This window comes from Nasonia vitripennis, chromosome 2 (assembly GCF_009193385.2).
Source record: "Nasonia vitripennis strain AsymCx chromosome 2, Nvit_psr_1.1, whole genome shotgun sequence".
In the NCBI taxonomy this organism is placed as follows: Eukaryota; Metazoa; Arthropoda; class Insecta; order Hymenoptera; family Pteromalidae; genus Nasonia; species Nasonia vitripennis.
In genome coordinates, this window is record NC_045758.1 from 29,417,430 (window position 1) to 29,431,329 (window position 13,900).

The window sequence follows — 13,900 nt, forward strand, 5'->3', positions numbered from 1 at the left end:
TGGAGATTATAGAGCTGCTGAGATTAGATAATTTTTGAATAGCGACTGGTTTCGTGGTGTTTTTTTCGCTGAAAATTATTTACTCTCTGTTGACGAACTATATAAATTTTGAAAAGCTTTTATAAAGCACTCTAGTCCATCGGAGAAACTTGTAAAATAACCGATACTAATCCTTTGGCGTTCAAATAAGATGCTGCCATCTTCAGTAGATTTCGGGAACTGCTGCGAGTCAGACCGCCATCGGAAACGTAGATTTCTATAGCTACTTTAGGATATTTGCAAATCACGATAATAGAATTATAGTGCAATCATACGTCATAGTCAAATCGCTTTCTTGATGAGAAAATAAAAAGTCCCAACGTATTCGTAAATAATTACATTTATTTGTCAATTTTACAGTGTAACAGTATGATACGCTGAGTACAGAATAATTTTCATTTTTAATCGTATCATTTCTAATAAAGGCGATTAGTATGTAAGTGATTCGTAAGAATATATAGCGGGTACAATTTGTTGGTCATGACGCTTTCTTTTGTTTCAACGATAAACGCTCAGTACATAGATATACAATAAGTTTTATCATTTAAATAATCGTGCGCTGCTGTCATGTCGTCTCATCTTTTTTTTGTTGCAGTTTTTTCACATTTCGCATCAAGTGTCTTACAACTTCATAATAGTGTTACATATATATATATATATTATACGCAAAGGCATTAGTTTCTTTATTTTTTTTGCTGGTGGTATTCACTCATGCGAATATAAGGCCACCATTATTTTCGCGCTTCGCCCGCGTGCTGCGTGTTTTTTACTTTTATATTTAACAAATCTCTCTTTCTATAGAAATGCAAGCGATATTAAAAAAAAATACAATAAGATACGAATTTCAAATATATTTCTATAAACCTTCCCTTTTTCTCTCGGTAATTTTTTCCCGAAACAAATCCTCGAATTACATGCGGGTGTATCCGATTGAAATTCATTTAATGCACAGAGAGTGTCGGACAAACGGGGAAACGACAAAAGTTTCCTTGTTCAAACAATGAAAAAAAATCCTATTTTGCAGAGTGTGTATCGTGGTGTATGTGTATGTACGCGTGTGTGTGTGTGTGTGTTCCGTGCGACGTATCGCCGATAGCGCGCGCGGAGTGTGTTCTCGCGTGTATTGCTCGCGTTACGCAGTTTTTAAATAAAAATAAAATGACTCTATTTACGTGAAGTTCAACCGTACAGTTGTATAGCTTGTAGGATGTTCTTTCGCGTGCTGTTTATTAATATTATAATTTTTTTTTAATATTTACTTGTTTGTTTTTTGCATCCGTCGCTGGCGAATAACAGCTTAACCGTCTCACTCCTCTATATTCATGTATACAAAGCGAAAAACAATAACATTAATAATGAGTAACATCGCGACGGCACCTATCTCTCTTTTTTTTTTGTTCATAAATCATCATCTACATCATCATCATCTCCATCAACATCCCTTCGTTCGTTCGAAGTTTCATATAGTATAATCTTTAAGTAGAACCGCACAATTAGTATATATATATATATATATGCATTATTACAGTAAATACGATTTGATTTTCATTATATAAGCCATAGAAACCAAGGCATGTCTCTCGGCGCACTCTCGAAAGACCTCGCCCGCGCTCGAAAATAAAATTTTCCTCTCTCGCAGCGTCTCCTCGATGCCGCGCGTGTAACATTGTCGTAAGAAAATATCCTTATTACAGTGCATAACCGTAAGATACATAAGTATGTATGCGTTATTGATATAGCTATACAAAGAATTTTTCGATGCATTGACAAGACGCTGCAAGAGAGAGAGAGTGTTTTCCTTTATAGTTATACACGCCGCTACGACTACAAAGCTTCGGAACTTTCAAGTCCCAGTCGATATGTCGATTAAGCTCGAGCCGGTCGTGGACGCTCCAGTTTACCGGAGCTTTTTCTCTGTACGAGCTTTTTTTGCAGTCCCTCTTACAACCGCGTGATTTTACATCAAGGATCCTATATTCCTTGCACAGGTGTTCTCCATACGTGAGACTATATCTTGATATATACTTTCGCAATATGGGTCACCTTGGATGCCGCTAACTCATCGAGGCGACGACGATACATTGTTACGCAGCGCGTGTAGTAACGAGAATACAGAAGCTCGACAATAAAGCAACCAAAGCTACGGCAAACTCGACCACGTCGACGGCCAACTCGCTGCTGCGTGTCCACCTAAAATTTCAAAAGCATATCCCCCTTCGAAATTCACGGTGGAAGCACTATACGAACGCTATTACACGCATGTACTGCTAATGCTTTGGTTTGGGCGAGGCTCTCGCACACAGGCATACACAATAGCTGCCTCGCTATCTGTGTTTCTTTCTTTTCTATATATACTCGATCGAAGGAAGTAGCAGTAGTAGCAGTAGTAGTAGTAGTAGTAGTAGTAGTAGTAGTTCTTTATTTCCTTGACTTTGTTACATACATATATGCGTGGTAGATGCGCGGATTGTGGGTTGTAAGGGGGGGGGGGGAGAAGTAGTTGGAGCGATTTGTTGTTTCTTTCGATTCTCGGAGCTTACGAGAGCTTCTGCTTGGCGCACTCCGGACAGATGATGTCCTCGGCGTCGGTGATGAAGCCGCGGCCGACCAGCGAGGTCTTGCAGCCCGCGCAGATGAAGCAGTCGTTGTGCCAGTGTCTGTCCTCGAACGAGATGAAGCGCGTGCCACCGATGCCTGAAAATTCACGATACGAGTGAGTACTCCGATGCTCTTGAAAAAATGTCAAGCAGCGTATACATAGTATTAAACGAGTGATCGGCTTGGAAGTTTCGATAGTCCGAGTTAGCATCGTTTCTTAGAGTAAGCCGATTGGGTAATTTTACGTGCTAGTAAGCAGCGGGTGTAGTCCCGGAAGGATAATGGGAAACTTACCAGTAATCGGTTTTGTGCATGCGGTGCACCTCTTAGCAAAAAGCTCGCCGAAGCAGTCGGCGCAGTATGGCTTCTCGTCGCGGGACGTGAATCGCTGGCCAGCGAGAGACTGGTTGCAGTGGCTGCAGGTGAAGCAGTCCCTGTGCCACGGCTCGTTCTTGTACGTAACACCACCGCTGGTGATGATCTGCGCAGAGAATTCGGGGAGTTTTAATCATCGATAATCGGAGCTTTTTTAAAGCTTTCCTTTAACACGTACCTTATTGCACTTGACGCATCGGGTTGCGAATTTGTCCTCGTAGCAACCGGCGCAGTAGATCTCCTGCTCGCGAGGGATGAAGCTCTTGGTGCCGATCGCGTTCTTGCAGACTACGCAGCAGAAGCACTTCTCGTGCCACTGTCGTGTCTTGTATTCCATCTTCTTGGTGCCTGTAAAAAAACGATCATCGGTTAGACAAAACCACCAACAACCAGAACTTCCTAATCATTCGCATTACACATTTGTTTCGTCCCTGTACCGCGTCTGCGCGAAGCAAATCAGAGACATGCTCGGCGATATTGTTGCGAATTAATTCGTCTTGCTCGCGCAATCGTGAAATCATGCAGTGTGTGCGAAGTGAAACGGAGCCGAGCTTGCGTATGTGTGTACAGAGGCGCCTAACGAGCTCTGCTCGCTGATTTGCAATTCCGTAGTCCTCTGCACGCCTGCTGTCTGTGAATCCTCTACTGCCTTTCATATTCGCCAGGCGACACGTATAGACTACTGAGCTATATATTGTGTGCACCTTTACGCGACTATTGCTGCGTGAGGTTTCAGTCGTATGCGTACGCGTTTCCGTATGTTTTATTTCGTTTGACAATAACGTGTGAAATCACAATAATGTGTGAAATCGTACGCGTTTTTTTATTAAACAAGAATTTATGGATTGATTTTCGAGGTGTTTGTTTGAAAAAGAGCACAGAAGCTGTGTGTGTGTGTGTGTGTGTGTGTGTGTGTGTGTGGGTGTGTGTGGACGATCTTGTTTGGTAAACATAAACCTTTTTCACTCGGTCAAAGATGAAGTGCACGTTATGCACACAATGCATGCCTGTGTGCTCAACGAGGTCGAGCCTCGGAGTCTAAACATTTTCTCTCTTTTTTTTGGGTTAAATGAACACGAAGACGATCGATTAGAAATACCAGATTTCTAGGCCAAGAAGAAAGTTTTATCAGTAAATGAAATTACTGTAAGGTTTACGAATAATTAAAAGTCGTCAGATTGGCTTTTTGTTATGCAACGATGGTTACGTAAACATGTTGCAATTATCAAAATCCACACCCAACCTTGCAGTGCACCATATCGGTCCTCGCCTTTTGAGCTTCAAAGTCACGCATCGATCGATAATATGCAATCGACTATTAATTCCAGACGCATGGGGTTACATTTTATAATAAAGAATCCGTGCAACTGTGATCGATGATTATTATTGTCCGTCATTCGTAAACCCGTCACGCTTTGCGGTGGACTTCCTCAAAAGATGGCGCACCGACGATGACTTCATGCGCTATTCTTCGTTAGTACGTACATTTTTTTTACTTTTGCGACGTCTCAATTCAATTCTTACTTGTATGAATTTCATACTCGTCGCTATTGAATAATCAATGCGTTTGATTTACCGATAGTAAAACTTTTCTTCCGCTTCGAATCAGTGTGTCGTTAAAGTAAAACTAGGTGTGTACGAAATAAAGGATTAAATTTTACATGATTTCAATTACAAGGTACACACTACACGACTCTCGAATCCGATTGACCCGAATATCCCGCCGAGATGACGTACGATGAGAAAAAACATATGTCGTTTTTAAAGCCAGCCTTGAGCGGCGAATTTTCACCGAAAGTCGACCTCTCACCTCCGACGACGAAGAAAAAAACAACATTAGACGCGTGTTGACTTTGAGTCTACTTTACAACGACGAGCATTGTGCATGCGTCATCTTCAATTGCCAAGCCTATCTGGTGTAATTGGTCACGATTCGTTCGCGAATTTCACGGTTTTGAAATATTGACATTTGGGTGTCGTCATTAAGTTAATTTTACGAGCGAACGTTAAAGTAATCGCTTCGCTAAATAGCCTTTACATTTTTATGAGAAATGAAAGGTGATGCTCATTGAGATATTGGATACAATGACGGGGAAAGTACCATAATGTAACACCATATTTAAAAAGAGTGGACAGTCTACATGACTCACGCTCGTCATCCACTTTTTCTCTTTTTTTTGTAGACGATAAGCTCTGCATAATACTTGTCTTCGGCTACACACCAGACGTGATTTTTTCAACGCTGTGTAATCTTTTGCGGTGACAAATGCCCAAGTTAGTTTATATATCAGGAAGTGACAGAGTATCAAGGCAAAGGTCGAAAAATACATTACGAAAAATATTCTTCTATTTTAACTATCCTCCATGATATCACCCAATGAATCACATTCAATCACGCATACGCTAATTCTTAAACCAACAGAAAAATAAACAGCCGACCATCAACCTTCGCTAAAAGTTTGTTCTAAAAAAGCCACGTTTATCCTTCGCAACCCATCTCTCGTCAATCCACCCACAGTCCGATCTAAAAGCGTCCAACTTTCCCGGTGAACCGCAAAAATCCAGCGGGTATATATTTTAAGAAATCGGCGACGAGTGCAAAACCCATCTGCTCAAATGATTCACAAGGCCGGGCACACCGATCGTGGGCGTACGTCGGATCTTCAACCTTTTTCATCTTCCTCCTCCTCCTCCTCTTTCACCGCGAGAGAGGCGTCATTATCCTTTTGGAAGCGGCGATGTTTCTCCCTCTCTCGACGCGGAAGAGTCGCGACTGCTATAAGAGACGATGATCTAAGCCCTCCGAGCCTTTTTCGTTTATATACGCCGAATTCGTGGATTATGATCGCGCTTTGCATCCAAATGCGCTCGGCTATTCGGCGTTTGTTCACCTTAGAGCGATAGACTTGTGTGGTTTCGATTATTTTCACGGGAACTATATTTTTAGAAAAATCCATTTTCCTTATAGCAAGACCTGTTCTATTCGCCAAAAATTAAGCGGATTGTGCAGCATCTCCCCGAGAAGACAATCGGCTCTCTCTCTCTCTCTCTCTCTCTCTCTCTCTCTCTCTCTCTCTCTCTCTCTCTCTCTCATGCCGATTAGCAAAATCAATATTTTTACGCTGCTCGAGCGTCGTTCCCGAATGAACGTGGCTATTGTGCAATAATGAATCGCTCGTTTGAACGAGGCTTTTGCGCAGAGTGCACCGATGCGAGAGAAATTATTTTACGCGAAAAATGCGTCATCCTTGCATTTCCTCGTTCCTGAGAGCTGTACACAGCGTGGCTAATGGTTTTCGAGAATCGCACATGGCATCGCTTTCTCTCGCTCTTATCTGGGATCGATATTGATTTCAAAAGTCTCAACAAACAACTCCATTCGTTCACTCGGTATGCACTTCCGCGCATCGTGAAAAGCCCGAAGACCTCCAACAGGTCGTAAATTTCGGTAAGGCATAAATTTCAATATCGCGGGATGGGCCTCTCTTGCGGCGTGACTCAAAGCAAGTGCGAATGTGAGTGAGTGAGAGAGAGAGAGAGAGAGAGAGAGAGAGAGAGAGAGAGTGACAGAGAGAGAGAGAGAGAGAGAGAGAGAGAGAGAGAGAGAGAGAGAGAGAGATGTCTGACGTCACTGCTGAGGCCCATAGCGAGCTCGAGTCCGTATAAAGCTCTCGGAGCGCGATGGTCCAAGGCCTTTTACTCGGCCGATGTGGCAAGCGATCCAAGCCTCGAGTTATAAGTATGCACTTCTTTTCTTCCGAATCGAGAGATTTCTGCCTGAGTGGCAGTGTTGCTTGTTTTGGTTGAGTATATTAGATAGAGCGTGCTTGGTTGGATGGTATTTTGTTTATTTTTGCACTGTTGGTTACTACCGATCGAGATATCGAGTTGAAGTGTGAGTTCGTTCCGTAGCCTTATAAGGAAAATATAACGCTTTATCGCGACGGTTTTAATAAAGATGTGGACAAGCGAAGTGTCATTAATTACCACCTGTTAAGATCTGACCAAATTTGGACAGGATACACGCGGATTTTCGTACAAACTCGGATAAATCTCGGTGAGGTCGATATCCCTTCACTTTCGCAAGATTACAATGGATCAAGAGCAGGAAAACAACATAACGCCGTTTGTTAAACTAATTTTTACATGAAAATTTAGTAAAATAAAATCATCAGCTCATTCGAAACATTTCAAACAGCAGACTCAGTTTTGCCAAAGCCAACGAGGGCAAAGTCGCGTTACTATTTCCAGTCTTTCCTGGGAAAGAGCAGACGACGTATACGAGTTCGCTGATACGCGGCAGAGAGAGAGAGAGAGAGAGAGAGAGAGAGAGAGACCTGCCGTGCGTCAAGTCTAAATATATGTGTATGCGAGCGAGCGTAACAGTTGCCGAATAACCCGACGAGGCTTTACGAGTTTAAAGGGAAGCCTCGCAGATGAGAAGCGCATTTTTTCAAAGGCGGATACATTTGGAATTCATTAAGGAACACTTGCCGATAAATAAGTCAGGTTTTATCGACGGTAAAAAGTTCGAGCGTGCGAGAGAGTGAGAGAGAGAGATAGAGAGAGAGAGAGAGAGAGAGAGAGAGAGAGAGAGAGAGAGAGAGAGAGAGAGAGAGAGAGAGAGATGACAAATTTATCCTTTCGAGCTGTGAACGTTTATTTTGAAAACACCGCGAGAGCGCATTTCTCGCTGCAGAAACAACAATGTTGTTGGAAGCTGGTTTGGAGAATTTTTAATGGCTGTGTTTGTTATATTGTGGAAATTAGTTGTCTGACGTTTGTTGTGACTTTTCAAGCGTTTTAGGAAATTATTTGTTTTTGAAGTATTTATAGTGTAGAAAGTTTGAATTTTTCATTTTCATTTTTGTGAATGATCCTTCAATGAATTACCTCAAACTTTAGGCTCTAAAAGTCAAAATGCAGAGTTTAATTTTTATTTGACTGGTTTACACTCATAGGCTGCCGTGACATCACGTGTATTAATAACTACACGTGATAAACGACGACGATAAAGATAACAAGACGCACGAGATAGTTGTACATACACTGCAATAACGCATCTTAGGTGGAACAATCAGAATTTTATTTTCAAAGTACTGTTAAACAATTCAACACTATCAGCAATTAACCTCGTTTTATGATCCATAATATGGGCTCTTAAAGCATAATTCATTTTACGACACATTTCAAGCTTCATTCTTTAATACGACTCGCTTAATAAAACATCGATCAGTGACGTACAACATCCAAATAAAGTTTTTTCTCATTAGTTATACGAAAATTAGGCAGTAAAACAACAATGTAGCTAGATTAAAGAACGGAAACTGAGTTTTTTTTTCTTTTTGCATTTCACCCTGAACTCTTTATGTACCATAGCAATTGTCATGCTTGTCCGCGAGGGCTTGGTCACGACGACAATTAAAGATGTTGATTGTAGGCGATGAATTTTACCTGCCATTTAACGCAACAAACAGTGAAATACACTTGTTTACCATGTTCGGTTAATTATACGCCTGTTTTTCCATGTTTCCTTAAATTTATTGAAACAAGAGTTTTCGACCTCTGAAATACCGCGAGTTAAAGCAACAGCGAGTGAGGTGCATTCAGAACATCGTGTTTATTTCGACGTTTATTAGTCGTTCATCTAAAATGCGAAAATTTCATTCCTTTTGATTATTTTCTCGCAATTAAAAGTCTCATAATTTAAAGTTCTCCCTGAAGTTAATTAGCTTTTCCTCGACTATTTATAGAGAGCGGCCTGTTACTGCACCGCAAAGCATGAAATCTTTTTGATATCTCCAACAAATAGCATCGCGAATATAAACGAAGAATATTTATAACAGCAGCAGTATACCTCAAAATCTCCCTGAGCTACCCAAATAATCAACCCTTACCCGCTACGAACACAACATTTTTTCACGTCGAACATCCTCTCCCGATAATCGATCGATTTCCAGTCTGCAAACTTCAAATCCATATACACAACCACATCACCGAGGCCAGACGGAAAATGTAAACCGAAACTCCGAGGCGCGCAAAGTTATTAACGCGACTTCATTAGCTGAGTGGAAGATACACAAGGGACGCGAGACGCGCACACATACACTCCTATTCCCTCGATGAGGTCAGCTGTGCGGCGGCGCTTATACTACCGCGTGATTCCTGTGTATATGTATGTAAAACGTTCGATACGCGAATTGATGGATAACGCGATGCTGCCTCGGCCCAGATCGTAAAAAACAGCTGATGTGCGAGACGAGTCTGGCTGTTGCAGGGGAGTTTGCTCGAGAAATCAAGTTGGCGACTCGACCTTTATTTGACGATGTGGTGCTGATTGTACCGTTGCATTGCGAGAATTGACTTTGACTGAGTTTTGCTTTAGAATATCGAGATATTTTCAGAATTTTCTTCAATAGTGACTATGATTACTGATAACGGTAATAAGTAGTAACAGGTAGGTTGGTTGAACGGCACATAATGAAGAAGGTGTTGACATTTTATGTTAACCAAAGACGTCAAAATTGAACGGTAGCCTTTTTCTCATATGATTAGGAATGTATAAAAATATGCGATTAAAACTGTAAAACTGTAAACAGTTCGTACAGTAAATAATAAGACTGAGTCACAAAAAATATTCAAATTTTCATCAACGACTATTCACACACTCCTTTGCACTGAACATAAGTCGCAGATCAAACACAAATGTGTCGAATCTCAATAGCGTCCACGATAATAGGAGGTGTTAAATCGTCAATCTTTACGCAGCTGCTTAAAATCTGACCGAGAACTTCAGCACACGCTAAAGGGATCGGTAAGCAAAGACGGCGAGATAATAATAAAAACAGAAGCCTCTGCTCGCGATGTCTTTATCAAGCTGTCATCAATTGTGTCGCTGTGTCGAGTTTTCCTCTCTGACGCTAAAAGGCGCGATTTATACCACAAGCGGCGTAATAAATCGGTATCGCCATGAAATCGAATTCGCCGCGAGGACGAATGCCGCGATTTGGTATGGGTGGCATTACGTCGCCTTATAGCTTTGATTCGCGCGTGCGAACGAACACACGTATTCGTTCAACCAACTCTAAATGAGAAGGCTTTCAAATCGATCTATTTGTGTTTGATAAATAATGAAGTGAATCACTAGTGTAATTAAAGTAGTTCGTTATTGCGCTTTCGTTCAATTAAACGTAGTCGACGCTTTTTTTCTTCTTCTAAATTGGCATTTAATTTCCCAACGCGTGGGCTTGGAAACAAAAGAAAGGAAATCGTAAATTTGTCCGCGTAATTGAAGGGGAGTGTTGCGTAATTAACGAGCTGACTTATCAAACGTGACACGCGTGTGATTGCAGTCGATTAATTACGGAAGGTTGCCTTGAAAAACGTGCGAATAATCTTGTTCGGAAAAGGTAATACACAGTGTTTTAACGGTGTTTCTGTGATTGATCGTCATGTTAATTAATTACACGAATACACCATCGATGTAATCCCTTAACAGATTTCCAAAAAATCACCTGGCTCTGCGCGCCTTGGGTCACCAAGAAGACAGTAGATCCCTAGACAGCACCTGAAGCTAGGGTCACCCTCCAGGGGTATCATGCTGAATATCGCGATGTCCTCATCGCGTTCTCGTGCTCGCCTGATTCTGTCTTCACCCACACATCGGGTGACCGGTCGCAGGTGTAGTTTGCTGGCCAACCGGTCGCTCAACGCGTCAGCGGCCAACTTGCCGCTGTTTTTCGACACCCAAGCCAGCTTGCCGGTTTTTGGTCGACTGATTCACAAGGGATGATTTATACACGTGTGACGCGCACTATGATCGGTATGGATCTGGTGTTCGTTGGAGTTAATCTGTAACGATGCACTTTTAGCGAGGAATTGGTTGCGCTGATTTCTCCGTCTTCTGGTTCTGATGTGTCGACGCCCGAGAAGATGGTGAGTGATAAAGTTATTATCTTTGCGAGAATAAGGTAAGTACACGGGTTTTTCTTATGATTGAGGAAACAACTGCGTTTGATTTTTCCCGTGGAATTGTAGTAAGAAACGCGAAAGATAAGGAATTAAAATATGTTGTTACATTATCGATTTTCTAAAAATTAAAATTTTAAATTTCATCAAGGACTCGTTCACGCATCGATTACACGATTATCAACAGCTTTACAAAAAAATACGCCAAAACAAAAATCGGTAAAATGAATGATGAACGTCAACAGTCAGAACCCCAAGAGCAAAAAAGAAGCTCAGCCGCAACCAGTAGCGTGGGCCAAACAAACAGAGCACTGGCAAGTGCGGCTCCTTACGCGCTTCTCTTATCTGGCGAAAATAAAGCGCGCGTGCGTCTGCTCTCGAACACGACTCGCAAGTGTATGTCTATGTATATACAAATCGTCGGGGCCCGTAGTCCGGTGCGATTAGCCTGAAGGCTTGCGAGTCACTGAGCAAGCCGGACCGGCTTCTCTCGGCGCTTCGGCTCTGCCTCCTTCCTTCGCTGCTGTTACTCACGTACATGCACGCACACAATCTACTCGCTCTCTCTCTCTCTCCCTCTGCGGCCGCTTCTGGAGAAGAGAGAACCATCGCTGCGCGTGATAAAGTCGCGGGGCTGCGAGTCACGTGTCCGTGTGGGTATATACGTGAGCAGGAGAGAAACACCATTGTCCATCGTGTGTACGTAGGTACGTACGTACATGCGTCGTCGTTATCGTTTATTTTGCTTCTCGATTCCCCTTCTTTGATCGCACGTGTGTGTGCATAGTATGTCGAGCGAGAGGAGTTGGTGGTAACGTTTTGAGAGATGTGCGCGAGTAGAGGAAGAATATAGGCTGGGTTGGATGTGTCTCAGTAGAAACAGCTGGATATGGTCGGACTACGTTAATTTTTTTTATTAAGTCTGGTTATGTTGCGTTTAGGTTGACGCCGTGAGGAAATTTTAATCTTATACTGTATACGACGGCAGTATTATTATTGTAAAATATTATACAAAATTAGGGAATCTGTCTTAACAGAAAGAAGAAAGTAAGCAGTTTAATCGAAACGACAAAATCTTCTCTAAAACTAAATCCATATTCTTAAAAAATTATCTTAAGTTCCGTGCAACGGGAATCCCGTAAAAATGAGTCGGCGACGGATCGATCCTTTAATGGCATTCAACAAGCGCAACTTTATAAGGCGCTCGATTTTTCCTATCCCCGGCGTCAATTTACCACGCGAACAACGTCATCGGACACAGCCGTATTAAATATCCCGAATAAAATATCCCACGCCTATATAATAATAACCTCAACTCAAAATAACAACGCTAAATTACAGGACAAACTCTCGCTTCCAACCGATTTATCCTCTCGGTATTCCGAGCTGAATTTCCCGACGATCATTTGCAAAAATCGCAGATCAATATGCCAGCCCGACTGAAACTCACGATTAGAATTCCAAAGCGTCGCCGCGATTAGGACGCACGATTTTGCTGTTTACACGCGCTGCAGCTGACATCGCGGAAGACGCGTGGGCTATGAGCACACGTATTGGCGCGCGGGCGCGCATGTCAACACGCGGCCTCAGAGATATTATGCGCGATTTCCAGTTTTCCTTTTTTCTCCCCGGTCGATTTACGGTACCGGTCCATAAACAAAGTAAGTAGGTGTGATTGGAATGATTTTTAATTTTGTCGGTTGGAAGTACTCGTAAGACTCAGTGCGATCGGTCGATTTTGCTGATAAAATTTAGATTGAGAGAATGCAGCTTCGAAGAAGATTTTAGAGAAGCTCTCGTAAAGCAGCCTCTCTCTTGAGTACGCGACATTAATTTTATGAATTGCTGCGGACTAAGCACACACACGCAGGCCGCGTTGGTAATTAGCGGTTTTGTGACGTGAAGAGTCCCGAGTGGTCTGATGCAGCGCGCGTGCGATGGTCGTCGCATATAATTTTATACGAATATATATCTGATTTAAATGTTGCTTTTGATGAGGATTGCGCAACGTTCGTTGATGTTTTATTAGATAGCGTAATTTATGTGTTTTTAATCTTTTTATTTACTTCGCGCACGTATTTTGAGGTGAAAAAAGGCTTGCTCGAAAAATAGTTTCGCCCGCACGAAATAAAACCGCATAATTAATCATTCAGATCGCATCGCCGTATGCGACAAACAAAAGAATACCCGAAGTGCAAACAGAAGTTCTCGAAAAAGCATGCATCGCATTTATCACTTCGCATAATCTGGTATATAGCAGCCTCGAGCTTACGAAAACGAAAACGAAAATCGAAATGGACTTCGAAAAAGCGAAGCGTGCGAGATTTCAGCCAAGTCTTTTCATAACTTCTATTCATCAGTCTGGAGAACAAAAGTTTCACACTCGTGCGATAAATTCGAAATAGCCGTCCAGTCGCGAGGCGGCGATAAACACAAGTGATTCACGGTGATGTATGGTCCGTCGCTCGCGAGACACGCAGTCTGAGTTTTGCGATTTTTGCTCGCAGCTGTTGATGATATCGGTAAGTATACACGGAGAAAAAAGCACATGCGGAATCAACTTTAAAATCGTCAGGCCATAGCCGCGAAATCAAAACATATTTTGACTGGCTACTTTTCTCCTCTACTTTCTAGTCTCTGGCTGGCGACGATAGATGGCGCACTGGCACTTTTGCATTCCCTCATCACTATCTGCGCCTAGAGTTCATATATATCTGCGTGCCACCTGTGCCAAAATTGTCTTGTTGAGCCAGCTGCTTTGGCCACTCATGCAATAACTGCAACTGAGTCCTAGCCTATTTATTATACTTAGAGCTTAGTAAGTTTTGAAAAAATATTTCTGGATGATCAATAATATATTTTCACCCAGATAGACGACTTACCAAAAGCAGCATTATAATCATCGACAATTTGAATTTCG

The 13,900-nt window shown here is 42.2% G+C and overlaps 1 protein-coding gene across 23 annotated transcripts in view; it reads right to left on the minus strand.

Annotated features, from left to right (window-relative positions):
- Window positions 1–361: 361 nt before the first annotated feature.
- Window positions 362–13,900, minus strand: part of LOC100120714 (four and a half LIM domains protein 2) — a 100,577-nt gene continuing 87,038 nt past the window's right edge. For 22 of the 23 annotated variants that reach the window (XM_031925025.2, XM_032597284.1, XM_032597285.1 and 19 more), the window contains 3 exons: window positions 3,191–3,360; window positions 2,932–3,118; window positions 362–2,733 (listed from right to left, as the gene is read on the minus strand). In XM_031925025.2, the coding sequence (XP_031780885.1) occupies window positions 2,576–2,733; window positions 2,932–3,118; window positions 3,191–3,360 (515 nt within the window). In that variant the 3' untranslated portion in view covers window positions 362–2,575. Of the gene's footprint in view, window positions 2,734–2,931; window positions 3,119–3,190; window positions 3,361–10,526; window positions 10,864–11,312; window positions 11,568–13,900 lie in introns of those variants that run through there. The other variant, XM_032597291.1, reaches the window with a different exon arrangement.